The 27,530-nt window shown below is 59.8% G+C and overlaps 6 protein-coding genes across 7 annotated transcripts; 5 read left to right on the forward strand and 1 right to left on the reverse strand.

Moving 5' to 3' along the window:
• Positions 1-6: 6 nt before the first annotated feature.
• LOC103765185 (membrane-spanning 4-domains subfamily A member 12) lies at positions 7-2,655 on the forward strand. Of its 2 annotated transcripts, XM_029965945.1 has the most exons (8): positions 7-56; positions 265-384; positions 1,019-1,039; positions 1,094-1,129; positions 1,239-1,370; positions 1,706-1,819; positions 1,914-1,997; positions 2,253-2,655. In XM_029965945.1, exons 1-8 carry the CDS (start codon positions 9-11, stop codon positions 2,271-2,273), a joined length of 576 nt encoding a protein of 191 aa, XP_029821805.1. In that variant the 5' UTR covers positions 7-8; the 3' UTR covers positions 2,274-2,655. The 2 variants fall into 2 exon arrangements, with proteins under 2 accessions (XP_029821805.1, XP_029821806.1); XM_029965946.1 differs by lacking the exon at positions 1,914-1,997.
• A 5,160-nt stretch (positions 2,656-7,815) lies between these two features.
• On the forward strand, positions 7,816-9,840 carry LOC108638795 (membrane-spanning 4-domains subfamily A member 15-like). The gene is given in 7 exon segments (XM_029965962.1): positions 7,816-7,997; positions 8,140-8,259; positions 8,448-8,504; positions 9,083-9,209; positions 9,212-9,237; positions 9,535-9,654; positions 9,789-9,840. Coding segments are annotated over 7 exon segments (630 nt in total). The 5' UTR covers positions 7,816-7,826; the 3' UTR covers positions 9,798-9,840.
• A 522-nt stretch (positions 9,841-10,362) lies between these two features.
• On the forward strand, positions 10,363-11,873 carry CCDC86 (coiled-coil domain containing 86). The gene is made up of 4 exons (XM_029965961.1): positions 10,363-10,417; positions 10,789-10,918; positions 11,244-11,318; positions 11,536-11,873. Exons 2-4 carry the CDS (start codon positions 10,799-10,801, stop codon positions 11,653-11,655), a joined length of 315 nt encoding a protein of 104 aa, XP_029821821.1. The 5' UTR covers positions 10,363-10,417; positions 10,789-10,798; the 3' UTR covers positions 11,656-11,873.
• An 837-nt stretch (positions 11,874-12,710) lies between these two features.
• On the forward strand, positions 12,711-16,579 carry LOC103765164 (acyl-coenzyme A amino acid N-acyltransferase 2-like). The gene is made up of 4 exons (XM_018067915.1): positions 12,711-12,737; positions 13,721-14,190; positions 14,946-15,148; positions 15,958-16,579. Exons 2-4 carry the CDS (start codon positions 13,728-13,730, stop codon positions 16,543-16,545), a joined length of 1,254 nt encoding a protein of 417 aa, XP_017923404.1. The 5' UTR covers positions 12,711-12,737; positions 13,721-13,727; the 3' UTR covers positions 16,546-16,579.
• Positions 16,580-18,046: 1,467 nt separating this feature from the next.
• ZP1 (zona pellucida glycoprotein 1) lies at positions 18,047-22,760 on the forward strand. The gene is made up of 11 exons (XM_018067886.1): positions 18,047-18,206; positions 18,404-18,525; positions 18,638-19,934; positions 20,283-20,426; positions 20,502-20,686; positions 21,256-21,353; positions 21,558-21,685; positions 21,763-21,952; positions 22,030-22,180; positions 22,425-22,509; positions 22,590-22,760. The coding sequence occupies exons 1-11, from the start codon at positions 18,047-18,049 to the stop codon at positions 22,703-22,705; spliced, it is 2,676 nt and encodes an 891-aa protein (XP_017923375.1). The 3' UTR covers positions 22,706-22,760.
• A 190-nt stretch (positions 22,761-22,950) lies between these two features.
• On the reverse strand, positions 22,951-27,192 carry PRPF19 (pre-mRNA processing factor 19). Its single transcript, XM_025894598.1, has 15 exons — positions 26,999-27,192; positions 26,172-26,248; positions 25,948-26,089; positions 25,783-25,856; positions 25,608-25,670; positions 25,489-25,530; positions 25,331-25,405; positions 25,130-25,205; positions 24,830-24,939; positions 24,535-24,690; positions 24,380-24,449; positions 24,143-24,228; positions 23,753-23,923; positions 23,518-23,623; positions 22,951-23,424 (listed from the first exon to the last, which is right to left on the reverse strand). The coding sequence occupies exons 3-15, from the start codon at positions 26,078-26,080 to the stop codon at positions 23,327-23,329; spliced, it is 1,260 nt and encodes a 419-aa protein (XP_025750383.1). The 5' UTR covers positions 26,081-26,089; positions 26,172-26,248; positions 26,999-27,192; the 3' UTR covers positions 22,951-23,326.
• Positions 27,193-27,530: the final 338 nt, after the last annotated feature.

Raw genomic sequence — 27,530 nt, forward strand, 5'->3', positions numbered from 1 at the left:
GCTCCGTCATGTACACGGCGGAGACCCTCTCCAAGGGCAAGAACCGCGTCATGGGGGTGAGATTTGGGGGGGCACGGGACGGGGGGCTCGGGACGGGGAACCCCTGGAAAAACCCCCCTCACCCCGTTCCCGGGGGATTCCCGTCCTCCCGCCGATCCCTCGGGGGACGCTGTGGGATCGAGGCGCCCCCGCGGCCGGCGCGGCACTGGAGGAAGGGGGGCGGTGGTGAGTTGACCTCATTCCCGTCCATCCCGGTCCCCGCAGACCATCCAGATCATGACGGGATTCCTGCACATCGGCTTCGGGATCGTCCTGACCACGCTCACCAACCTCTACACCTCAGTGTTCGTCATCGGAGAGATCCCGTTCCTGGGCGGCGTGTCGGTGAGCGCAGGGCAGCGGCAACGGTCCTGCCGGGAAGGGATCCCGCAGGGAAAGGATGCCCAGAGGGGAAGGAGTGCCCACCCTCCAGGAGGGGTATCTGCTGGAAAAGTTTGCCCACCGAGGAATTGATGCCCACCAGGGAGCGATGCCCACAGGGAAGGGAATCCCGCCAGAGAGGGATACCTACCAGGAAAGATGCCCACCAGGAATGACGCCCGCTAGGAAGGGAATCCCACCAGGGAAGGATGGGTACCAGGGAATGATGTCCACAAGGAAGAGAATCCTGCCAGGGAATGATGTCCACAGGGATGGGAAGCCCACGGGGAAGGATGCCCACCAGGAGCAATGCCCAGCAGGGAATGATGCCCACAAGGAACAGCATCCTGCCAGGGAATGATGCCCATCAGGAAGGGAATCCCATCAGAGAAGGATACTCCCTGGGAAGGAAGGACACCCACCAGGGAATGATGCCCACCTAGGGCGGGAATCCCACCAGGAATGATCCCCCCTGGGCTCCCGGGGCTCCAGCCACTCCATCCCTGGGCACAGGGAATTCTGCCCCCCCAACTCCCAACCCAGGGGGGTGTCCCCGGGCAGCTCTGGGGGTGCTCCTGACCCCCCTGTCCCCCCCCAGTTCATCATCTCCGGCTGCCTCTCCATCCTGACCTCTCCTTCCGCCCCCCAGTTGCATCATCTGCCCGGCTGCCTCTCCATCGGCGCCGAGAAGAGCCCCACGGAATGCGCGGTGAGTGCCGCCGGGAACGGGCCAGGATGTCCCTCCTGGATCTTTGGGGGGGGGTCTCCCGCCCCCCTGAACCCCCCCCGGGCCCCCTGAGAGCCCCTGGTGCCCGCAGGTGAAGGGCAGCCAGACCATGAACGTCATCAGCGCCATCTTCGCCCTGCTGGGCATCGTGGCCTTCATCGTCGACCTCAACCTCAACGTGCTCTACCACTCCAACCTTGACTACCACGGATACCTCGTCCTGGTAATCCCACTTTCAGGAATTCCCGCCCTCGGGAGAACCCCCCCGGAGTGTCCTCCGCCCCTCAGAGGGGCGCCGTGGCCCCCCCCAAAGGCGCTTTTGGGGTGGGGGTTTGGCGCGTCTGCCGGCGTTGACCTATTTCAGGTCGGTCCCTCGGGAGATGACTCACCCTTTGGAAGCATCTGCGAGCCGGAAAAACGGCGGGATCAGAGTGCTCACAGAGCCGGGAGTGCGGCGGGAAGAGGAGGGGGGAGCCCCAAAGCGCGGCGTGGGGTGGGATTCTTCCTCCTGGGCGCTTCCCAGGGAGGTGCTGATGGGGTTTTCCCCCCACCCTGGAGCTCGCAGGGAACGGGATTTCCATTGTGCTCCTCATCTTCACCGTCCTGGAATTCTGCATCGCCGTGGCCACTGCCAACTTCTGGTGCCGGGCCACCCGGCTCAGCTCCAACGAGGTAAGGAAGGGGATGAAGGGGGGAGGCTGGGATGGAACCCCCTGAAGCTCTTCCCTGTTATCCTGGCGTATCCCATGATCCTGGTTTCTCCCAGTCCATGCTGATCGTCCCCAGTGCCACCCGTGTGGACCTGGCCGTGCCGCCGGCGGAGCTGCCACAGCCACCCAGCTACACCGAGGTGATTCCCCATCCCAAGGAATATCTGGGATAGGGGCGCAGTCGGGATTGGGATGGCCCTCCCCAGCCCGGAGCAGCATCCGATCCCTTCCTGTGTGACAGACCCCATCCCGCTGCCCTGGGAAAACACCCCATTCCCAGAGAGCATCCTGGAGCATCCACCTCTCTGCTCCGGGAACGGGGGAGGAGATCCCAAAATCTCGCTGAGGGGTCACCCCAAATCCTTCCCCCTTCCCAAAGCTTGCTCTCCTTCCAGCTGGCTGCTCCTGAAGTCTGACACCGGAATGGGATCCTGCCTCCATCGCTCCCAAATCCAGGGCTACGGCATCGTCTTCCCGCTGGGATACGCTGGTCCCACCCCTCCAAAAGCCAGCGAGCCCCTCCCCAAATTCCCACTCTCCTGCCCATCCATCTGCCCCCGTGCCTGGTCTGAGGGGCATTCCTTGCTGGCTGCTTTGGGAAGGGGCTTCTCCGTGCGGGACTCTTGCGGAATTCCCGCCCGTAAATCCCCAGTGGGATTCTGGGATTCACTCGTGTCAGGATTCAGGACTTCCCGGGGTTCCGGTGGCTTGGAGCAATCCCGACGTGTGGATCCACCGGACCGTCTACCTCGGCTTGTCCCGCGTTGGCTTGGTTTTATCTTGGGAATAAACGCTCGGTCCGGGCTTGTGGCTCCTGAATTTGGGAATTTTCAGCGTGGGAGTTACAATTTCACACTCCCCCAGACCTGCTCTCCGTCAGGAAAAGGGCTCATCCCACCTGGTTTAGGGATACCTGCTCTCTCCCATGGGAATTCTGCCCCCCTAAGCCCCTGCTACCTGTTCTGTTTCCCAAGGGAATCTGCCCCGCTCTAAACCCCTGGGATTTGTTCTCTCCTGGGATTTGTTCCATCCCCTTAAACCCCTGGCACCCACTCCCAAGGGATTTTTGTCCCTGTGAACCTCCAGTGCCTTCTCTCCTGAGGTAATTCCATCCCCCTTAACCCCTGGCACCTGCTCCTGAGGGATTCTTCTCCCCCTAAACCCCCAGTGCCTGCTCCCGAGTCCCTTTAAGTCCCTCATACCCCTCTCTCCTGAGGCAAATCTCTCCATTCCCCCCAAACCCCTGGGCACCTGATCCCGAGGGAATTTTGTCTCCCTAAATCCCCAGTGCCTGGTCTCCTGAGGGAATTCTGCCCCACTAAGCCCCTCTCCTGAGGGAATTCCACCCCTCTCACCCCCCCATACCTGGTCCCCTGAAGGAATTCCACCCCTCAAGCCCCTGGTACCTGATCCTGAGGGAATTCTGCCCCCCTAATGCCCTCTCTTCATGGAATTCCACCTCCTAAACCTGGGTACCTGCACTCCTGGGGGAATTCTGCCTCCCTAAACTCCTGCTACCTGTTCCCTCTCCCAGTGGAATTCTGTCCCCCCTAAACCCCTGGTAGTTGCTCCCAAGGGAATTCTCCCCCCCTTAACTCCCAGGACCTGCTCTTTCTCCCGAGGGAATCCCACCCCCCCTAACCCCCGGCACCTCATCCTGAGGGAATTCTGCCCCCATAAACCCCTCTCTGCATGGAATTCCGCCCCCCTAAACCAGGCTACCTGCTCTCCTGAGGGAATTCTGCCCCCAGACCCCCCCCCCACGCTCCGGCTCCGCTATTTTTAGCCGGGTCGGAGCAGCCGGAGCGCCGGCAGTGACGCCAGCACATCCCAGCACATCCCGCTTTTTCCGCCGCTGAAGAAGCTGCCCTCGGGGCTTGAGCTGCTCCTCAGGGTGACACGGGGACACTGGCAACATGTGCTCCCCGTTCCCACATTCCATGGGGCGGGAATGGAGCGGAGGGATCCGAGGGGCTGCGACCCCTCCAAGATCCCTCAGTTTTGGGGTCAGGAATCGGAGCCAAAGGGCTCCAGGATCATTTTGTCGGCTCCTGACGAGCTCGTTACGGATCCACCCTTAATTATCCTGCACCCACAGGGATGCCTGGGGACCTAACGAGCATCCCAGTGGCATCGAGTTACTTAAGGAGCATCCCAAACTCCTGGAAAGCCAGGATGGAGACCCCAGTGCCAATTTTCCAAGGGGTGGGAGCATCCCGGTGACTTCTCAGTGCCCTGTGGGGGGGATCCCCTTACTTTTGGGGACAGGATCCATCCCAAATCTCCCCAGAGCAGGATCAGTGATGTCCTCCTCGAACATTCCCTTTGGTTTTCGGGTGTTTTCCTTGTTTTTCCCACCCTCCCTGATGCTCTGGCTGCTCAGCCAAAGCCTCATGGATTATTCACTCCCTGTCTGTTATTTCTGGGCCCAGCTCTGAAAAAATAATGAGCCTGATCAGTAGGAAAAGCCCCAGGGATTTTGGGAATGGGATGAACAGGTTGTGTCTACTCACCCCATGTCCACAATCCATTACTGCTCCGGAGCATCCCAGCCTCTCCCAGCTCCACAGGGACCACCAGGAAGCCATTCCAACCCTCAGCCAAGCTGGTGGATCCATCTGTGTTTTCCCAGGGTGGCAGCTTCCCAGGAAAGAGGCTGGTAATCGTCCTCTCCCTCCTCGGGATCAGAGTCAGTTTTCCCAGAGTATCCTGGTGTTCAGGTGCAGCTGTCCCTGAAAATGTTGGAGTGTTTAAAGTTCCATGGAAAAGGGGGGGGTTTTAATATATCTCTATTTTTAGGTGGGAATTTGCAGCCCTGGGGGGGAGGTTGGCAGTTTTCCTTATGGATTTGATCCCAAGCTCCATGAGTGTCCCTCATGGTGACGGTGCCACCCCCTGCTCCGTATCCTCGTGGGATAATAAAGGGATAATAAAGGCTGAGAGCTGCTCCCAGGCTGCATCCATGGGCTTTCCACCTGGGAGATCCCTAAGGAAAGGCAAAACTCCATGGAGGAGCCAGGGAGCAGCCGTGAGATGGGCTGGGGGGGTCCCAATGGCTCTGTGTTCCCTGGAAAAGAGAAGGATCCAGGGAGACCTTGGAACACTTTCCAGTGCCTAAAGCAGCTCCAAGAGAGCTGGAGAGGGACTTTGGAAAAGGGATGGAGCGACAGGGCATTGGGAATGGTTTCCCACTGCCAGAGGGTGGGAATATTGGGAAGAAATTCTTCCCTGTGAGGGCGGTGAGACCCTGGAACGGATTTTCCAGGGAAGCTGTGGCTGCCCCATCCATGGAAGTGCCCCATCCAAGTGGAAGGTGTCAGAGTGGGAACAAGGTGGGATTTAACATCCAGGATTGTCAGTGGGAGCCGGTGCCAGGGAAACCTTGGAGATGCGCCAGAGCTTTTCCGCAGGATCTGGAGTTTTACTGGGAGCAAGTGGATCAAAGGCTGGAATGTCACGTGAGGGGGTGACAGACACATCTGGGACAGGGTTTGGGAGCGATGTCCCGGTGTCCCAAACGCCAGGGTAGGGATAACCCCAACCTTCCCCCCCGCTCCCAGCTCCGGATTCCCTAATCCGGGATGGACACAGCGGGGTTTAACACCCTCGGAGGAGGCTCCTCCAGGGAATTGTGGAGACAACACAGGCGACATTCCTGGGATGACATACCTGGTGTGTTCGCAGTGGCACCTGTGCTGTGATTCCTGGGAATGCCACATGGATAAAAGCCAAAAAAAATCCTGTGATTCATCCCAGGAAACAGGACTTTCCTTCCAGAATTGCCATGGAAACAGCCCTGTGGGAAGCAGGAACACCTGGAAGCAAAGCAAAATGTTGACTTTTGGTATTTTTATGGGGATATAAAGTTTGTCCCAGGAAGCAGCAACCTTCTCTGGAAGGAATTTCTCCATCACAATCTATTTTCTTTGGAAAAAAACCCACGGCTTTTTGGGTTGGAAAAGGGATTTTGGTTCCACCAGGCTTGTAAATTTATCCCGGTGGGAAGGGACTTGGGGGGGGTCTTGCTGATCCCTCCTGAGTCTGAGCATCCAGCCAGGCTTCCCCCATCCATAATTTCCCCTGGAGAACAGGAAAATTAACATTAAAATCCAAGGAATGTATTGTATATATCAACAAAGCTCAGAATTCCTGCAAATAACGGGCTGGAAAACTCCACTGCTTCCCTGCATCTGCTTCAAAGCTTCATCTCCTCTGGAATCTGCTCCCAGGACAAATCCTGACATCCTTCCTTGGGCTCCAGTCTGGACCTGGGTTTATTTTGGAAGGGGAAAAGCCCTTTTTCCATGGATAACTTGCTCGGAAAGGGGTTGTTTTGGGGGCCGAGGGCAGTCTCCGGCTGAAAGGCTGGAATTGCAGGAATGCTGCAGGATTTGGAAGGAAATCCACCGTGTAGGGTGGTTTTGGCTGGGAATTTGAGCCCTGGATATGCTGGAGGATAAAGAGGGGATCCCAGAATTTCCACGGGGGGCTCAAGTGTTCCTGGAACGAAATCCCTGGGATTTTGTTAGGATTGGGGCTTTGAGAGGGAGAGGGAGCAGCAGGAATTAAAGGCTCTGAGGCACCAGGATTGCGCTGAAGGGGTTGAATCTCATCCATGTCCATGTTTTTCCTGGAAAGCTGTGCCGCCAGATGCGGCCCTTTACGAGGCCAAGTGCTTCCACCAGGGATGTGGGATGGAGGAAGGTCACGGATTGGATGGAAACGCGGGTCACTTCGTTGCTCTTTGCTTTCCAGGTCTGTCGTTCCAGGTCTTTTCTGGGATCTGATTCAGGCTGGGTTTGGGGGTGTATCCCATTCACTGAATCCTGCAATGGTTTGGGTTGGGAGGGACCTTAAGGATCATCCAGTTCCAACACCCTGCCACGGGAAGGGACACCTTCCATTGGATCGGGTTTGCTCCAAGCCCCGTCCAACCTGGCTCCAGGGCTGGAAGCCTCTCCTGAGCTCTGGAATGCTGTGCTTCCAAACCCGGCCTCTCAGCTCCCTCTAGGGCCAAAAGGAAGGAAAAAACACTTCCAGAAGTTGCTCCACCTGCTCCTAAAATCCTCAGCTGGAGGGTCCTGCCCCTTCCCGGGTGGTGGCAAACCAAGCTCGGAGACGCCGGAATCCTAGACCTAAAAATTCCTGTTCCATCAAGAAATTCCTGCCCTGCACCCACCGAACACCCAGGAAACCTGGGGAGGATCCCAATCCTCCTGGAAAATAGGACATGGCTGTTTTCTGGGAAGAAGGGGCCTCCGAATCCCTCGGGATCCCCTCTCCATGTGTGGTGGCTCCATTCCCAGCCTGAGCTCTCATTTCCCATCATAAACAATGGGATCTCCTTTCCGGAGCCGGCTGGGAACCCCACAGATCCCTCCCGGGTGCGCCCCTGTTGGGAACAAATCCTCAGGGATGGAGAAAGGAGAACCCCCAAAAATGGCCACAAAGGAGCTTCCCGGGTACCTAACGGGGTTTATAAAGTTCTTTGGCTCAATCCTTGTTTTTCCTGGGAAATGGGTAGGACTGGCTGGCTCATTATTGGCCCTAATTAGCATCTCATTAGGAGCCAGGCTAACTGCAGAGATGATTCCCGAGAAAAGCATCCACAATTTGGGATGGAAAGGACTCACTCAATGCCAGGAAAGGGGGGTCTCCTCTGGGAGCATCCCATGGGATAAACACCCAACCCTTCCCTAAGCTGCCAAAAAATCAACCCACCTTGGCTTCCCAAATTCCCTCTCCCCGTGCAGGATTTCGGGAGCCTCCGTTGGCAAAGCCGCCCCGTTGAGCAAGAGGGGCCTGACGAGAATTCCAGGCCGGAGCTTCCCGCAGGGAGCAAAGGGCAGCGGGAGCGTGGCCCTGCCTGCCCAACCCCTCCCGGGGATTTTGGGACAGTGGAGGGAGGAGGAGGAGGGACAAGAGGATACCTGGGTGTCCCTCGAGCTTCCTGGGCTCCTTCCTGGGCCATGGCGGCCACCACGGTGACGGAATCCAGTGGCGTGAGGATCATCACGGAGGTGATCCCGGCCACGGATCCGCGGGCGGCACAGCTGGCGTTGGGATCCGGGGAAGCTGCGCCTGCCAGGACATCGCTCCCAGTCCAAGGCTTCCGGAGGGCTCATCCCAAGGTGTTGGGGGTGAGACACGGCGTTCCTGGGGATCGGGGATCCACGGGGATTGTCCTGCTGGAGGTGCTCTGCCCGTCCCCAGTCCCTTCCCGGGGTGGGATACAGCTCAAAACAATGGGATTGGGATCCCTCTCCCTCCATCCTTCCCCAGACCATCCACATCTTCACCGGGATCATCCACATCTTATTCGGGATCATCCTGACAGCGTCGGAGCATGGAAACCCTTCCCTGCCTGTGGCCAGCGGGATCTTCTTCTGGCTCGGGGTCCTGGTAAGCTGGGATGAACACCTGGGAATCTCGGGGAATTCCAGAGGTTTGGGGGCAATATTCCCTGGACTCCAGGTCTCCTCTGACCCCTCCCGCCTGTGTTCGTGCATCCCTAAACCCCAATTCCCACCAGGGTGACAGGGAGTGGTACCTGTTTCCTGACTCCCCCATTCCCGCTGTTTTCCGAGCAGCTCCTGGCCTCGGGATCTTTGCTAGTTGAAAGTGAAAAGAGAGACAACCTTGTGCTGGTAAGACCCAGGCTGGGAGGGATAATTGGGATAACGTGTTCCCCCCCATTCCTTATGTCCCTTCCAGGGGCTGCTGGGATCCCTCCACAGCCTGGATTCATCCCATGGGATCCACAGGCAGGTCTCCCCATAGGGAAGTGCCCAGCGCTTCCTATCTGGAGCACAGGATGGGGTTCAGGGCCTCCAGGAGACGCCGGGGGCCTTGTGGAGTCACTGTGGGATGAGGGGGAGTACAGGTCCAGGAGACCCTCGAGGCCTTTCGCAGTCACTGTGGGATGACGGGGACAAGTCCAGGAAATCCTCGGGGCCTTTTGGAGCCACTCTGGGATTAGAGGGACAAAAGGTCCAGGAGACCTTCTGGGCCTTTTGGAGTCACTGTGGGATCAGGGGGCGAAAAACAGGTCCAGGCCATCCTTGGAGCCTCCAGGAAATCACTTTGGCACGAGGAGGACAAAAGGTCCGGGTGACCCTCAGGGTCTTTGGGAACCGGCTCCGGGATCGCAGGGACGAAAAGTTCCAGGAGATCCCTTGTCCCCCTTCCCGGGGCTCCACGTCACCGCGCCCGGGTGACCCCACAGGTGCGGACCTGCTGCGTGCTCAACGCGGGCGTCGCCCTCGGGGCGCTGGTGGCCACCGCGGTGCACGGCACGGCCATCACGCGGCTCCCGCCTGGCTGCGAGCGCCGCTGGCCCCTCCACATCCCACCGAATGGTGCCTCAGCGCCCACAGCAAGGTACCCACACCGGCCCTCGGGCACGGGGCTCCGGGAGGGATGGACGAGCCTCCTGGTCCTGCTCAGGTGGGGTGTCCAGGGATCCTGGTCCTGCTCAGGTGGTGGGTTGGAACCTCCTGATCCCACTCGGGTGAGGTGTCCAAGGCTTCTGGTCCCGGCTCGGTTGGGATGGAGGCTCCAGGTGGGGTGTCCGAGGCTCCTGGGTCCAGCTCAGGACCAGAACCTCCTGCTCCCGCGGTCGGGCGGAGGATCCCAGCGCTGCTCCAGGACCTTCCTGCTCTCTCCCCATCCCGGCAGATCCTGAGCAACGGGCTGGATTCCACCTTCGTGCTCCTCAGCCTCCTGGAATTCTGCGTGGCCGTGGCGGCCCTGGCGTTCGGATACGAGGCCGCCCGGCAGCACAGCTACACCCACATGGTGAGGGGGGGATCGGGATGCACCCCCAGATTCCTTGGGAATCCCTGGAATGCTGGTCCCACCTCCTCCTTGGGACACCTTGGAGACATCTCTGTGCTCCCAAAAGCTGGTTTCCCAAGTTTTTCCTTTCCCAGGCGCTGTAGCGATGGACAACTCTCGCCCTCCGCCCTCCAAGGACCACCGGACCCCCCCCCCGGAGGTGCCGCATCCGCCGAGGCGGGGTCACCGGTAAACCGGGCCTCGGAGCTCCCTTGCCCAGGCCCCAGTGCACAAATAAAGGCCTCATCCCTCATCTCATCCCACGCGTGTCTCCGGGGGTCCCTAGGGGTGCGGGGGGGTCCTCGCCCCGGGTGGGGTCCCCCCCGGTGGATGCCCACGCTGCCCCACAACAAACATGGCGGCCGGCCCCACACAAAAACATGGCGGCCGCCGCCCTCAGCGCCGCGGGTTGCTGCCACCGATTACAAACATGGCGGCCGGGGAGCCCCGGCGGCTTCGGCTCTCGCTGCCCGCGAGCGCGCTTCTTAAGCGTCACTCCTCCCCGCGACGCCGGAACGGGCAACGTGGGCCATGGAGGGGAGAACGGCGGACCCGCGGGATCGGGATCGGGAGCCACCCCGAGGGGTCAGCGGGGCCGCCCCGCGCCCGCGGGCCGGCGCGGCGGGCGCGGGCGGAAAGGCGCAAGAAGCGGCAGGAGACGGTGCAGCCATTCCGGGGGCAGGCCCAAGGTCGGGAGGGTGTGGAAAGACCCCGGGAAGAAAAGGTGGGAGCGGGGGGGGGGGAAGCAGGAATTCGGGGGAGAAGGCGTTTTGAAGGGGCTCTAGTGTCCCCAGGCGCTGTTTTGGACGGGGGTATTGAGCTCGGTAGGGGGGTCTTCAGAGGGGGCAGGGTTTTTGGGGGGGGTCACTCATGGGGCCGTGCGGGGACTCCGGAGTTATCCCATGGGTATCCATAGGCTTAGGAAGGATCCAGAGGGGACAGGGACACTTTGGGGTGGTCCTGAACGGAGGGGTGGATTTGGAGGGGATGCTGAGGGGGGTTTCATGGAATTCTGACCTGAGGAGTTTCTGGAGAGGACCCGCGGCCGCATCCCGGGGTTTCTGGGGAGCAAACACATCCCGTGTGCCCGCCCAGGTTCTCCCACATGATCCAGGACAAGGCTCTCCGCACCTCCTGGGCCCGGAAGATGAAGGAGAGGCAGGAAAAGAAGCTGGTCCGGGATCTGGCCCGACAGCTGGAGGAAGGGAAGCGGAGGGAGCGAGAGGTAACGGGAGCTGGGAATTCCCACCTTTCCCATGCACAATCCCATGTCTCTGCCCTCATCCCAGCCTTTGGAGCTGTGGCTGATCCCAGTGCTGTGCCAAACCCCGGGAAAAGGGCGGCTGGGATGGTGAATTCCCTGTGCTGCTGCCAAATTCAGTCACATGCTGCTACTCACCGGCTCGGAATAAACTCCCCCTGGGTCAGTCTAAGCCTCATCCGGGCTGGAAAAGCTGCTGGAATGACGGATTTCACGCTTGGGCAGGCGTTGGAGCTGGTTTGGGTTTAATGCCGGAGGGAGGGATCCCACAGGGAATGTTTTGGTGCAGGAGAAGAAGCGGCGGCGGGAGGAGAACCTGAAGCGGCGCCTGGAAAACGAGCGGAAAGCAGAGATTGTCCAAGTGGTGAGTCCCAATCTGTCCCCTCTCCCGGGCAGGAACAGCACCGGGAATATCCCACAACGTCCAGACTCCATGGACCGCGCTCCAGCTCCTCTCCCTGGCTCTGTCTTTAAGGGAGCAGCCTGGGCTAGAGGATCCATAAGGATCCCCCTTACGGTCCCTTCCAACCCGAACCACTCCAGGATTCCATGAAATCCCCCCTCTTTTCCCCATTTTCCAGATCCGGAACCCCCTGAAGCTCAAGAGGGCCAAGAAGAAGCAGCTCCGGCGGGTGGAAAAGCGGGACACGCTGGCCCTGCTCCAGAAAACCCCTGTCCGGCGCGGCACAGCCACGGAATGAGGCGGGAATCGGGATCCTGCCGTGCCCAGGACGTGCGGCTGGGATTCCTATGGATCCTGCTCCCTTCTCCAGGGATGTTTTCCTTGGCTTGCAGGGCAGGAATTGCTGCTGGGACCCTCAGTGTTGAACAGACAACAGGACAGATGATCCACAGGAACCTGCTGGATCCCCATCCCCGTGGAATTGGGATGTTGCTGGAACAGAACTTTGCTTTCCCATCCCCGTGGAATTGGGATGTTGCTGGAACAGAACTTTGCTTTCCCAAATCTGCCTTTTCCCTATAAAAATGAACAGGAACTGAGACAGATTTGCCTCCAGTGGCTCCACCTGGGACCTTCCCTAAGGCATTCCTGGGATCGGAGTGTTTCATGGCCCTCCATTCTCTGAGGCTCCCCCTTCCCAAAGAGCAAATTCCCGCTGGGAATGAGCCTCAGAGCCAATCCCCAAGGAAGGGGACACATCCCTGAAGAGATGGGAGGGGGGCACACCTTCTTGACACCCTTTTTTGGGGGAGACAACACTGGGAATTTGTGGGGGATTGGAAGGGCTGGGAATTTGGGGGTGGGGGTGGAAGAAAGAGGCTCAGGGTGGGAAAATCATGTGGATTTCTTCACATTCCTGGTTTTTCTTGCTCCATGAACACCCTTTTCTGCATTCCTGGGGAGGAATGGGATAAAGAGACAATGGGGGGGGGGAACAAGAGGGGCACTGGGGTGGAAAACGGGACTACGGGAAGCAGTGGGAAGCCCTGGGATGGGTGGGAATGGGGGTCCCTGGAGCTTCATTCCGGGGTGACGATTTTGGGGACACACAAAACCTTGTGGCCCTGGGGGGAGCTGGCCTGGAGCCCTCCCGGGAATGGGAATGACAGGGGGTCCCACCCACGTCCAGGATCAAGGAAAAGGGAAAGGGAGGGAATCTGGTGGGAATCTGGCGGGAGTTGTGGGGCGTGGCACGTGCCAGCATGGCGTGAGGATATGGGCAGCCCTCTGCCCTCCTGCTTCCCGGGTTAATGATTTCCAAGGAATACTCAAATCCCAGCTTCTCCCTCTCCAGAGCCCACAGAGCCTTTGCCCGGCGGGGTAAGAGAGGGGGGAGCTGGGAGCCCGTGGCCTCGGGGCTTGCAGGGGCTGATTTCCTGGTGGGACGGATGTGGGAGAACACGGTGCCTCCTCCCAGGGCGGGACTGGGGCCAAATCCCCTTGTTCCGCATTCCCGGAGAGGCAACGGAGCGTTCCAGGGAGAATTCGGGACTGGGGGGCTCAGAGCCGCTGGAGCCCCGCCCCGCTCCGGCCCCCGGTGGGCACAGGAGGAGGAGAAGGAGAGGGGACAGTGGGTGTTGGGAATGCCGGGGCTGGGACACGTGGAAAAGGGGTGGTGCTGCTGCCTGGGCAAGTTTGGGGGCGCTGGAAGGTGGGGAGGGGGGGGCCTTGGGGCCCGCGGTGGGGATTAGGGGAAGGAGGGATGGGAAGTAGGGAAGTAGGGGATGGGGGCATGGAAGGAGGGGACAGGGACCAGGGAAGAAGGGATGAGATGAGGGGAGGGGACAGGAACCCGGGAAGGAGGGGACTGGGACTGGGGAAGGAGGGAGGTGGACCAGGAGGAGTGGACAAGGACTAGGGAAGGAGGGGATGGGATCCAGGGAGGGAGGGATGAGGACAGGGAAGGAGGGAGGGATGAGGACAGGGAAGGAGAGAGGGATGAGGACAGGGAAGGAGGGGACGTGGACAGAGAAGGAGGGATGAGATCCAGGGAGAGAGGGATAAGGACAGGGAAGGAGGGATGAGAATAGGGAAGGAGGGGACAAGGACAGGGAAGGAGAGGACGAGGATCAGAAAGGAGTGAGGGATGACAACAGGAAAGCAGGGAAGTGATCAGGGAAGCAGGGATGCCAGCAGGACTATCTGGACCGCAGACCTACCTCGCTGTGTCACGCCGTTATGCCCCGGGAGGATCCCTGGGGACACTCCCAGCCCCGGGAGGATCCCTGGGGACACTTCCAGCCTCCAGCCCCCTACCTCGGCAGGCAATCCCCACGGGATGCTCAGGCCAATCCCATTCCCAGGTGCAGCATGGTGGAGGTGACGGTGACGCCGCGGTCCTCGCTGGCTGACCGGCCGGTGCAGCTCCGGGTGCGGGGCCTGTCCCCGTCCCAGCTGGTCACCCTGCGCGCGTGGCTCAAGGACGAGCAGGGCGAGCGCTTCCAGTCCCGCGCCTTCTTCCGCGCCGACGGATCCGGAGAGGTGGATCCCGGGAGCCAGGCCGCGCTGGGGGGCAGCTACTCCGGCGTGTGGCCCATGGGGCTCTTCTGGTTCCTGCAGCCCGACACGCTTTTCCGCTGGCTGGTGAAGCGGGATGTGGCCGGGAGCCCCTTCCTGGTGCGGCTGGAAGTGTTCGATGGGGTCCAGCTGGGTGCGGAGCCGCAGGAGCGGCTGCTGGGATGGTGCGAGGCCGAGCGGTGGTACGTGGGGCCCGGAGTGCAGCGGGTGCCCGTCCGCCAGGGAAGGGTCCGAGGGGCCCTGTTCCTGCCTCCTGGTGAGCACCACGCAGCGGGGAGCCCGGGATGCATGGCCTCGGGACCCCTGGGATAACGAACAGCAGGACCCCCAGATGCTCAACCTCTGGACCCTTGGGATGCCCAGCCTTGGGATCCCTGGGATATCAAACATCAGGACCCCCAGTTACCCAGCCTTGGGATCCCGGGATATTGAACCTTGGGATCCCAGGATGCCCAGCCTTGGGAACCCCGGGATACTGAACCTTGGGATCCCAGGGATAACAAAGATCAGGACCCCCAGGATGCCAAACCTCGGGACCTCTGGGATACCAAACCTTGAGACCCCTGAGATGTCAAACCTCGGGACCCTGGGATGTCAAACCTCGGGACCCGCAGGATGCTCATTCTCAGGACCTGTGGGATGCGAAAACCTTGGGATCCCCGGGTTGCCAAACCTCAGGACCCCCAGGATGTCCAGCATTGGCACCCCTGGGATAACAAACATTGGGACCCCCAGGACGCCCAACCTCAGAACCCCTGGGATACCCAGCCTTGGGATCCCTGGGATAACAAACATCAGGACCTGCCCTCGGGACCCACGGAATGCCCAGTCTTGGGATCTCTGGAATGCCCAGCCTTGTGACACCCGGGATACTGAAACTTGTGACCCCTAGGATACCAAACCTCAGGACTCCTGGGATACCCAGCCTTGCACCCCAGGATGCCCAACGTTGTAATCCCGAGGATGCAGGACAGTGGCTCCTCGTCCCTGACATTCTCCGTCTTCCCGCAGGTCCAGGACCCTTCCCGGGGGTGATTGACATGTTTGGAGGCGCCGGGGGGCTGATCGATTTCCGGGCAGGACTCCTGGCCAGCCGGGGCTTTGCCGTGCTGGCCCTCGCCTTCTTCGCCTACGATGACCTGCCCCAAGTCCTGTCCCAGTTTGACCTGGAATACTTCGAGGAGGCGGCGGATTTCCTCCTCCGGCATCCCAAGGTGAGTCCTGGAGCATGGAGAGGAGAATCTGTGAGCCGGGATGTCCTGGGGCAACCTGGGCAGTGGGATGTCCATGTGACCAGGGATGTCCCAGGGATGTCCCAGGAACGTCCTGGGGACTGGGGGCATCCTGGTGAGCAGGACATCCCTGTGACCACGGATGTCCCAGGGATGTCCAGGTGACCAGGGATGTCCCAGGATTGTGTTGAACACCAGGGATATCCCAGGGGCTGGTGGCATCCCAAGTAACCAGGGCCATCCCAGTGATTTCCCAGGAATATCCCAGGGATGTTCAGGTGACCGGGGATGTCCCAGGATTGTGCTGAACACCAGGGATATCCCAGGGGCTGGTGGCATCCCAAGTAACCAGGGCCATCCCAGTGATTTCCCAGGAATATCCCAGGGATGTTCAGGTGACCGGGGATGTCCCAGGATTGTGCTGAACACCAGGGATATCCCAGGGGCTGGTGGCATCCCAGGTGACCAGGGCCATCCCAGTGATTTCCCAGGAATGTCCCAGCAACCAGGGATGTCCCAGTAATGCCCCAGGGGTTGTCCTGAGCACTGGGAATATCCCAGGGACCGAGGGCATCCCAGTGAGCAGGATGTCCAGGGGACCAGGGACATCCCACGAAGACATCCTTGTCCTGGTGCCCAGGGGTGTTCCACTGATGTCCCAGAGATGTCCTGGCAAGCGAGGAACATCCTGGCGACCGGGAACGTCCCAGTGAGGGTGTTCTCCCCACGGCTGGGAACACCCCGGTGCCATCCCACCCATCTCCCGTCTGGCTCCATGTCCCCCTCTCCAGGTGCGAGGCCCTGGCCTGGGCGTGGTGGGCGTCTCCAAGGGCGCGGAGGTGGCCCTGGCCCTGGCCAGCTTCCTGCCGCAGGTGGTGGCCACGGTGTGGATCAATGGCACGGCCTTTCTCCACGGCACCCCGCTGGTCTACAAGGACCTGCGCATCCCACCCATCCCCTACCGCGTGGAGCGCGTCCTCCTCACCGAGGCGGGAGCCTTGGACAACTCCGCCGTCTTCGCCGACCCCCGCGACCCCGCCTACCGCGCCTCGGCCATCCCAGTGGAGAATGTCCGCGGGAAGGTGCTGTTCGTGGTGGGAGAGGCCGACCGGAGCTTCAACAGCAAGCTGTTCGCCCAGCTGGCCCTGGCGCGGATGCCCCCGGAGAGCGGGCGGATCCTGTCGTATCCCGGCGCCGGGCACCTCATCGAGCCGCCCGGCTCCCCCCTGTGCAGCGTCTCCTGCATCCGCAGCTCCCCCCGGCCCGTGGTGTGGGGGGGGGAGCCCCAGCCCCACGCCCGCGCCCAGGAACACTCCTGGCACGAGATCGTCCGGTTCCTGGAGCAGCAGCTGGGCCCAGCCGCCACCACGAAACTGTGAGGGAGCGGGAGAGGGGGTCGGGAATACCGGGATTGGCGCCAACGGGAATAAAGCGGCACCTGCTGGATCCTGGTTGTGCTTCTGGGGGAGCTGTGTGGGACATATATGGGATATACGTAGGACATCTGTAGGACATATATAGGGCATGTATAGGATATATATACAGGATATAAAGAGGACACAGATGGACAGATACATATAGGATATATATGGACATATATATAGGATATAAAGAGGACACAGATGGACAGATATATATATGGGATATATATGGACATACATATATGATATATATGGACATACATATAGGATATAAAGAGGACACAGATGGACAGACATATATGGGATATATATGGACATATATATAGGATATAAAGAGGACACAGATGGACAGACCTATATGGGATATATATGGGATATATATGGACATATATATACATATAAAGAGGACACAGATGGACAGATATATATAGGATATATATGGGATATATATGGACATATATAGAGGATATATATGGGATATATATGGACATATATAGAGGATATAAAGAGGAGATGGATGTATATATAGGACATATATAGAACATATATAGGGCATCTATATTTAGGACACACACATAGATATAGGACAGAAATAGGACACATATATAGGATGTATAGAGAGTACATATAGGACATATATCAGACATTGGACATATATATATAATACATTTATCAGGCATAGGTCAGACATATATTGGATTTGTATAGGACACCTATCAGATATATGTTGGATAAATATAGGACACGTATCAGACACATCTAGAACATATATCGGCCATATACATCTGCCATCGCTTCCTGATGCGGTTTTAGGGGATCATATCCAGCCCCCCCAGTCCCACACACCTTCCCACCAGGATTCCAGTGCCTCTGGGAGCTGGCATGGTCCCATTCCCACCCCAGGGCAGGGAACAGGGAATGGCTGTGCCTGTCACTCTGGGAAGGGCCGGACGGTGACTTAGTTTAATCTGCAGTAAAGAGAAATCCCGGAAGGGAAAGTTCTGGAAAGGGAGGCAGAGGGAACACACAAAGTGCCCCACGGAGGATTTTGCATTCCTTGTGGCACTGCCAGTGGCAAATTCCCAGTCCTAGTGCCCTGGAGCCCACCGGGGCTGTGCCACCGTGTCCCCCAACCCCTGTGCAGGATCCCAGTCCCACGGGAACGGCATGTCCAGATGTTACTGTGGCAAGCAGGAATCAGGGCACACGCTACCTTTTCTTCCCTCCTGGATCGAGCTGGGCATCCACCGGGAGAGTTTTCCAAGCGTGGGATAAGCTCGGTTTGTCCCGGGTCACCGTGACACGGCCACGGGAGGTGACCACGGGGCCAGGGCACTGAGGTTGCCATCGGCACGGGAGCGAGGAGCCCTGGGCAGAGCTCATCCCACCCGGTCAGCTGATCCCCTCTGGATATAAATCCGTGTGGGAAAGCCCCGTGTGCCGCCCGGTTCACACCACCATGGGACGGAGCTGCTCCTTCCTCCTGCTCCTCTTCCTCCTGGCCCTGTGGCCCAGGGCCACCGTGTCGTTCCTGCGGCACCGCTACACCTGCGGAGAGCTGGGAATGCAGCTCCTGGTATTCCCGTCCCACGGCCGCTCCGTCCGCTTCAAGGTCCTGGGTGAGTGTGGGATGAACCCCTGGACCCCCTTGGGGTGCTGGATCCCTGAAACCCGAGATTTTCCATGGGATAAACCCAATGGATTGAACGAGGGGCAGGTGCTGCTCGGGGGGGGAGGGGATCTGTGCGCCCGCCACCCTCAGGAGCATCCCGGCACCCGGATGTGTCACTTCCCTGTGTCCATGGTGTCCCACCAGACGAGTTTGGGACCCGCTTTGACGTGGCCAACTGCTCCATCTGCCTCCACCGGCTCAACTCCGGGGAGGATGGATCTGTCATCTTCTCCTCCGGATACAAGGGCTGCCACGTCCTGCTCCAGGTGACATTCCCACCCCTTCCCCTGCCCCTTCCTGCTCCAGGTGACATTGCCATCCCTTCCCCTGCCCCTTCCCGGTGGGATGGAGGTGACTATCCCTCATATCCCACTGCAGGGGAACCGCTACGTCCTGAGGGTGCAGCTGGAGGAGCTGCTTCCCAGCGGGATCCTGCTCACCTCCTCCGAGGTCAACATCACCTGCCCGAAGCCGGGTGGCTACGAGACGCTCCCGGACAGCATCCCGGAGCGGGGCCGGGATAGCGGAATCCTGGTCTCCCACACTGGTCTCCAGCACCATGTCTCCCAGTCCTCCCTCACCCTGACAGGATCCCACACCCACTCGGAGCAGCTTCACACTGTGGCACAGAATGGGCCCAGCTCGGTGCTTCCCGGGATTCCACCCCAGTCCAACCCAGTTCGCCCAGGGCTTCCGTCCGAGTCTACTGGGATTCATCCCATCTCCAATATCCAGGGAGGCTTCAATCACCCGGGAGTGCAGCCCCTCCGCCCTGGGGGTCAGACCCAGCCAGGGCTTGGCCCAGGGCTTGACCCAGGGCTTGTATCCCAAAATCCTCCCAGTTGGAGGCTTCCTGGGGGTCAAACTTGGCCAGGCCTTCGCCCAGAGTTTGTATCCCAAAACTCTCCCAGTTGGGTGAATCCCGGGAGTCAGACTCAACCAGGGCTTCGCCCGGGGTTTGTGTCCCCAAACCACCCCAGTTCGGTGAATCTCTGGGGTCAAAATCAACTTCGTCCAGGGCCTGTATCCCAAAATTCTCCCAGTCTGGTGCATCCCGGGAGTCAGACCCAGCCAGGGCCTCGCCCAGGGTCTGCATCCCAAAATTCTCCCAGTTCAGTGTATTCTGGGAATCAAAATCAACCAGGCCTTCGTCCAGGGTTTGTATTCCCAAATCCTCCCAGTTCGGTGCATCCCGGGAGTCAGACCCAGCCAGGGCCTCGCCCAGGGTCTGCATCCCAAAATTCTCCCAGTTCAGTGTATTCTGGGAATCAAAATCAACCAGGCCTTCGTCCAGGGTTTGTATTCCAAAATCCTCCCAGTTCGGTGCATCCCGGGAGTCAGACCCAGCCAGGGCCTCGCCCAGGGTCTGCATCCCAAAACTCACCTGGCTTGACCCCTGCTGGTGCTCACCCTCCAGCAGGATTCCTGCGCCCAGGATCTCAGCTCCCAAACCAGCCAGGAATGGCTCAGCCCGGTTTTCTTTCCGGCTCCCAAACTGCGCTCCCGAGCCACACTGGGCTGATCCATCCCGGCCATCCCAGTCCGGCTTTAGTGCGCCCGGGACTCTCATCCTGGTCGGGTTTGATCAGCCCTGGACTCCAGCCTGGATTGCTGCATCCTGGGATCCACAATCCGCTCCAGCCCACGGCACTCTTCTACCCTTCGGGAGGGGCAGGTATGGCGGAAAAGCGGGATGAAGGGATGCAGCCCTGGATCTGAGGCTGGACCAGGGGCTGGGATAAGAGGAACTGGCCTCAAGTTGTGCCAGGGGGAGGTTTGGGTTGGATATCAGGGAAAATTTTCCATGATAAGGGTTGTGCAGTCCTGGACAGCACACCTGGAAGCGTCCCAAAAACACGTGGCTGTGGCACTTGGGGATGTGGTGGCCTCGGCATTCCTGCGGGAACGGTTGGACTCCGTGACCTTAGAGGGCTTTTCCAACCCAACAATTCCAGGATTCGCCAGGGGGACTTTGTGACGGGGGAGTTCCCGAGGAGGAGTTCTGATCTCTTCCCACCCTCAGGAATGCAGCTGACGCGGGAGCAGTGCCAGGTGCCGGTGGGCCGGATGCCGTGCGTGGCTCCGCAGGGACGGGACGGGTGCATCCAGGCGGGATGCTGCTATGACGACACGGATCGTGCCACGCCCTGCTACTACGGGAACACGGGTAGGGCGCTCGGGGAGGGGCATCCCGGGAATCCCCTGGGCACTAGGGTGATGGAATGTCTCCGTGGTGCCGCAGCCACCGTGCAGTGCCTGCGGGAGGGGCAGTTTATCCTGGTGGTCCCGCGGGGAATGGCCGTGCAGCCCTACAACCTGGACAGCGTCCGGCTGGCCGGCAGCCAGGCGGGGTGTGAGCCCTTCCGCGTCACCGAGAGCTCCGTCATGTTCCGCTTCCCAGTCACGCACTGCGGGACCACCGTGCAGGTACCGGGAGACCCCCGGAGCGCCCCCGGGGAAGGGAGAGGGCCGGGAAATACTCGGGACAAAGAGCTCACCCAGCCTCCACCTCGTGCCTCAGTCCCTGACCCATTTATCCCTCTGGATGCTCCCAGCTCCATAACCCAACCTCAGGGCAAAGAATTCACCCGCACTCTGCCTCGTGCCTCAAACCCTCATCCATGAATCCCCTGGAATGCTCACAGCTCGTTTCCATGTTTTTCTCTAAAACCCATGTCAGGATAAGGAATTCAACTATTCTCTGCCTCATGCCTCAAACCCTGATCCATTTGAACTCCAAGATGCTCCCAACTCCAAAAGGCTCTTCAGGATAAAGAGCTTTGTGCCTCAAACCCCGATCCATGTATCCCCCAGGATGCTCCCAGCTCCATAACCCACTTCAGGATAAAGAGCTCACCCTGATCCATGTATCCCCCGGGATGCTCCCAGCTCCATAACCCACTTCAGGATAAAGACCTCATCCACACACTACCTCCTGTCTCAGAGCCTGATCCGTGGATCCCCCAGGATGTTCCCTGTTCCTATGTCCCCTCCAGGTGATCGAGGACCGGCTGATCTACGAGAACCAGCTGATCTCCACCATCGATGTCCAGGGATCCTCCCGCGGCTTCGTCACCCGGGACAGCGTCTACATGTAAGGGAAAGGCGGGAAAAGCCGGACACAGAGCCAGGATTCCCCTTTGGAAAGCCCGTCCTGCCCTCCCACCCCGGGATCAACCCAATCCTCGCTCCTGCCAAATTCCCAGCTTTCCCCCCCCAGTTTGGGCTGGGAGAGGTGATGCCGGAAGGGGCAGATGGAGGATTTGGGAGTCTTCCAACTTCCTCTGCCCCTTCCCAGTCTCCAGGCTCGGTGCATCTACAATGCCAGCGACCTCCTTCCCTTGGGAATGGAGGTGGCTGTGCCCCCCACGGCCGCTCCGTTGGCAATGCCGGGACCGCTGGGGCTCGAGCTCCGGATTGCCACCGGTGAGCGATTCCCGGCTTCCCACCCCGCTCCCAACCCCGCTCCCCATCCCGCTCAACCCCTCCCAACATTCCCACAGATGAATCCTACAGCTCCTACCACCCCGTGGGCGACTTCCCCTTGGTCAGGGTGCTCCGGGACCCCATTTTCGTGGAAGTCCGGCTGCTCCAGAAGACGGATCCCAACCTGGTGCTGGTGCTCCACCAGTGCTGGGCCTCTCCCGGCTCCAGCGCCGCCTCCCAGCCCCAGTGGCCCATCCTGGTGGACGGGTGAGTGGAGTGGGACGGGGGGATGGAGGTGAGGGTGGATGGATGGTGCCCACGGAGGGTCTTTGTTGCCTGTCCAGGTGTCCCTTCCAGGGGGACAATTACCGGACACGGATGGTGCCGGTGGGTCCGGCCTCTCCGGAGCTGCCATTCCCAAGCCACTACCAGCGGTTTGTCATCTCCACCTTCACCTTTGTGGAGCCTCCTGGGATGGCCGTGATGGAGGGAGAGGTGGGTTGTGCATTTGGGGCGTCCCAGTGTTGGGAATCCCTCATCCCAAATCCATCCCAGCTCCGAACTCCTCTTGTTGGTGCTTCCTCAAGGCTGAGAGTCCCTTTATGGGGCTTCCCCAAAGCCTGAATCTGTTTTTTGGGGGTCTCCTCAAGTCCTGGACCCCCTTTTTGGGGGTCTCCCTGAGTCCTGGAGCCCCTTTCCAGGGGTCTCCAGCTGATCCCAGCCCACCTATGTTTCCCAGGTGTACATTTCCTGCAGTGCCTCCGTGTGCCACCTGGCCCAGCCGGAGCCGTGCCGCCCCTCCTGCCAGCTGGGAGCAACCTCACGTAAGTCCGGGAGCTTCCTGGGATTTAGTGGTCCCTCTGTGTGCCCCCATTTTCCCACCCCAACACTCTGTTCCCACCAGGAGCGCGTCGGTCTCCGGGGAACAGCAGGATGGGCGATGGAATGGGAACAGTCACATCCCAGGGATGCGTTGTCTTTCCCAAGGTTTCCAAGAGAGGGAAACCCCTTCATCCCTAAACAACCTTTCATCCCTCTAACTCATTTCCTCTTCACAGCTCCTGCCTCCACCCAACACTGCTGGATTTCTCTGGGAAAGCTGGAAAAATAAACCAGTGCAAATCACAGCTCTAGGGGTGGTTTATCCTGGGAGTGAGAAGAAAGGGGATCCTTTATCCCTATTCCCAAGCTGGAAACACCCCCAGCCCCCCAAATCCTATGCTGCTACCCACCAAACCCTTTACAGGAGCGGAATCCTTTCCCAATGGGATGACAGGGAATAATCCTTTATTTCCATACTGAAACTAAGTAACTGCATACAAAAACCTGCACGTTCCTTCCCTCCCTCCGCGCATCCCAGCCTCCAAATTCCAGGAGCGCAAGGACTGGGGAGGGGTGGGGGTTCACATCAGTTACAAGCACAAAAAAATTCTAAAGGCGGAAAACACAATGAATCAGGGGGAAAAAAGAAACCCTAAACAGCAAATTCACGGAGTGCGGGGAAGACAACGCCCGACTTCCCCCTTGCACTAACAGCTACAACAGGGGATCTTGATAATCCCACCGGGGTATTCCCACTTGGATAATCCCATACAGATATTCCCACCCCCCTCCCACCCCAATCCCAGCAGGATCCTGGGATTACAGGCTGTAGAACTTGAGGCTCCGGTCCATCCCCGTGGACGCGATGAACTTGGCGTGGTGGCCAAAGGCCACTCCCGTGGTCAGGCCACTGTGCTCTGGGGGGTGGAAAACATTCCCAGGTGGAAAACATTCATGGCTCCCTGGTTCCCACGGATCCCAGCCCACCTCCAGCACCCCAACCCCCTCACCTGTGAAGTGCAGGATCTCCGTCCACTGCTTGCAGATGTAGATCTGGACATCGGTCCCGCCCAGCGCCAGGTAGGTCCCGCTCTGGTCGAAAATCAGGGATTTCACCTGTGGAGGAGAAGCGGAACGAGGCGTTGGGAAAGCTCCCAAAGCATTTTTGGGACGCTGGCCCCATTTTGGAGGGGGGGAAGGTGCTATCACACACACACACACACACACACACACCCCCACACCCACCTCAAAGTTGTTGTCCAGCTGCAGCGTCTTGAAGTTCTTGAGCTTCCGCAGATCCCAGAGTTTGACGGAGGAGTCGTCGGCGGCTGTGGCCAGGTAATATCCGTTCTCGGAGAAGGCGATGCTGGTGATGGGCCCGGAGTGCCCCGGGAAGTTGGCCACGTTGGTGCGTTCCTAGGGATGAGGGGGTTGGTTAGACAGGGAATCACAGTGCGGGAACGTGCCATCGTTCCGCTCTGGAGTTAAGGGAATGAACGGATCTTCTCGGGACAACCCCAACCATGGTTACAGTGTCACCACTGAAATTGGGCATTTTCGAAGGAAACTTCCTAAAACGTTCCCCAAAGTCCCACTCCTTGGACTCCCCCATATTCCCATCAAGGCCAGCCCTACCTTCAGATCCCAGATCTTGATTTGCGAATCCATCGTTCCCGTCCCAAAAATGAGCCCGTCCGGGTGGAACTGGGCACAGGTGAGAGCTGGAGAGACACGGGGACACTCGGGGTTGGGAATAATCAGGAGCGTTGGGAAGACTCAGGGACAGCAAGACCCCTCCCCCCCAAACGAGTTGTCCAGAGCTCCAGAAGCCCAGAGACCCCCGGGATGGGGATACTCATCCCTAATCCTTACCACAGCCAGAGCTCTCATCCGTCACCTTGGTGAGGACACGGCCTGTCTGGATATCCGAGAAAGCCCAGTACTGGGAAAAAGACAGGAGAAGCATTGGCTCCAGAGCAGTGGGAAGCATGGGTGGGATCCGTGGGATGGGATGGGATGTGTCCCACCTGGTCATCCGAGGAGCTGAGCAGGTAATCTCCGGTGGCGTGGAGGCTGAGCCCGGTCACGGAGCCCTCGTGGGCACGGACCACCTGGACACAGGAGGCGTTGGGAACGGACCAGATCCGGATCGTGGCGTCGGGAGAAGCCGAGAACACCAGCTCCTAAACGGGGACCATGTGGGAAGGTTAACGCGGGTAGGATTCACCTCCCCCAGAGCTCCCAGCTGGAGATTCCGGAGAAAAAGGGTCCCGAAATGCAAACTTGAGGAATCCTGGCCGTGAGGGGAGAGGCTGCAGGCACCTGGGATGGGTGGAAGACAACGCTGGTGACCTTCTTGGTGTGTCCCTTGAGCGTGGCCAGGATCTGCTCCGAGCTCTTGTCGAACACGATGACGTTTTTATCCGCCCCACCTGGAGAACCAAGCGGGAAGCGCTGGGATGGGAGTGTGGAGCCAACAACTCCAAATCCACCCGCTTTTCCTGGAAAATCCCACCCTCAGCAGCTTTGCCGTGAGGGGAGGGAGTCCTTCACCCCGTTGTCCCATCCTGCATTCCCAAAAGCAGAGAGATCCCATCCCAGGCAGCCGCATTCCTGCCTTACCGGTGAGGATCTTGTTGGTGTCGGAAGGACACAGATCCAAGGCCAGAATTCCCGGGATGCTGGCGCTGTGCAGCCCCTGTGCGAGGCAGGAGACCCCCAGATTAAATACCACAAGCAGGAAAACACTCCCAGAAGGAATCCAGAAACCTCAAGGGATTCCCAGCTCCTGGTTTTCCAGCCTTTTCCCATCCTGGCACTCACCACGTGGGAGGCGACCTGCCGGTACTTGCTGAGCTCCTCCGGCTTCACCAGCTCCTCGGGGACGGTCTTGCCCCTCTGGAAAACAGGGATAAACATCAGCCTCTCTTGGAGCACAGCATATTCTGGCTCCCATGGAATGTCTGGATGAGGTCACTCACCTTCTTACGCTCCGTGGTCAGCACCGTGGCCTTGTCTTGGAGCTGGAAAACAAGGGGAGGGTTGGTTGGCACAGGTCGGGAATTCCACGGGAGAACAGGACACACGGAGCAGCCCTTACCTTCTGGATGATCTCCGGGGTCATTCCCGCCAGCTCTCCCAAATCCATGGCCTCCCCGGTGCCCTGGGTGGGACACAGAAACAGGGGTGGAGGGGGACACCCAGAGGAGGGATTTGGCAGCTGGAACAAGCGGGAAAGGGGTCGGGAACGACCGGGCTGGGGAGCAGGGACTCACCGCCACGTTGGGCTGCGCCGACGGCACCGCCTGGGGCACGATGAGCCCGGCCTGGGGCTTCAGGGTGGCCAGAGCTGCGGGAACACCGTGAGTTGGGGCGGGGGGAGCGGGCACAGAGCCGTTCCCAGTGCCCCTCCCCAGTTCCCACGGGACGGGGGGACTCACCTTCCCTGGCGGCCGTGACCTCCTTGGTGAGGCGGGCGATGACGCGGCAGGCGGCGTCGTGCTGGTACAGCGCGTGGGACAGCTCCTGGCGCGTGGTCTGCAGCTGCTGCCGCAGCGTGAAGCTGTGCAGCATCACGGCGTCCTGCGGGGTGGGACGGGGTCAGCCGGTGGGGGGGACGTGCCATCCCACCCCACAGCCCACCGGAAACGGACCCACGGCTTACCCACTCGTCCTGCAGCGCCTTCAGGATGGCCGGGATGCTGGTGGCCGAGGGAGGCTTGGGGCGGATCGGGTGGGCAACTGGCAAGGAAAGGGGTCCTCCGTGTCCTCAGGAGCCCTTTGGATCTCTGTGCTCCATTCCCACCTTCCCAGACTCCCCCATCCCTCAGGAAAACCATTCCCAGTGCCACGAGCCACACTGGGCAACTGGCAAGGAAAGGGGTCATCCATGTCCTCAGGACCCCTTTGGATCCCTGAGCTCCCTTCCCACCTTCCCAGACTCCCCCATTCCTCAGGAAAACCTTTCCCAGCCCCATGAGCCACGCTGGGCAACTGGCAAGCAAAGGGATCATCTCTGTCCTCAGGATCCCTTTGGATCCCTGTGCTCCATTCCCACTTCCCCAGACTCCCCCATCCCTCAGGAAAACCTGTCCCAGCCCCACAAGCCACACTGGGCAACTGGCAAGGAAAGGGGGTCATCTCTGTCCTCAGGGTCTCTTTGGATCCCTGTGCTCGAACCTCATCTCACCAAATCTCCCATCCCTCAGGAAAACCTTTTCCCATCTCCCAAGCCACGCTGGGCAATGGGCGAGGAAAAGGGTCATTCCTGTCCTCAGCTCCATTCCCACCTCCCCAAACTCCCACATCCCTCAGGAAAACCCTTCCCAGCGCCACGAGCCACACTGGGCAACCGGCAAAGAAAGGGGTCATCCATGTCCTCAGGATCCCTGCGCTCCAATCCCACCTCGCCAAATCTCCCATCCCTCGGGAAATCCCCTCCCACCCCCGATTCCCAGGCAGTTCCCAGGCGGGGCTGGCGTTGCCGGGCACCTTTGATGTCGATGAGCTGCTCCTCGGCCAGGGGCTGGTTGTTGACGGGGTCGGTGCCGTTCTCGGCGATGTACTTCTCGATCAGCCGCCGCTCATACACATGGTTGGACACGGGCGACACGCACGGGTGCTCCGGCACCTCGTTGGAGACTGGGGGCCACGGGAATGGGGGTCAGGGCCCTGGGGGACCCTGCCTGCCCCAGAGCCCGGGAATCCCCTCTCCGGTGACTCTGCTAGGCCGGGAAAATCCCACCCGCTGACCCCACAGACTCGTGACACCCCGTCCCAGTGACCCCCCGGCCATGAACCCTGCAAATGAGGGACCCCATAAACTGCTCACCCCTGTCCCAGTGACTCCCCTCCCAGCAACACTCGAGCCTGGGAACCCCCTGCCCAGTGACTCCTGGCGTGGGAACCCCATAAACCGGTGACCCCCAGCCTGGGAACTTCATAAACCAGTGATCCCCTGCCCGGGAACCCCATAAACTGGTGATCCCCCTCCAGTGACCCCATAAACTGCTCACCCCTCTCC

This window comes from Manacus vitellinus, unplaced genomic scaffold (assembly GCF_001715985.3).
Source record: "Manacus vitellinus isolate BGI_N305 unplaced genomic scaffold, ASM171598v3 scaffold_127_pilon, whole genome shotgun sequence".
In the NCBI taxonomy this organism is placed as follows: Eukaryota; Metazoa; Chordata; class Aves; order Passeriformes; family Pipridae; genus Manacus; species Manacus vitellinus.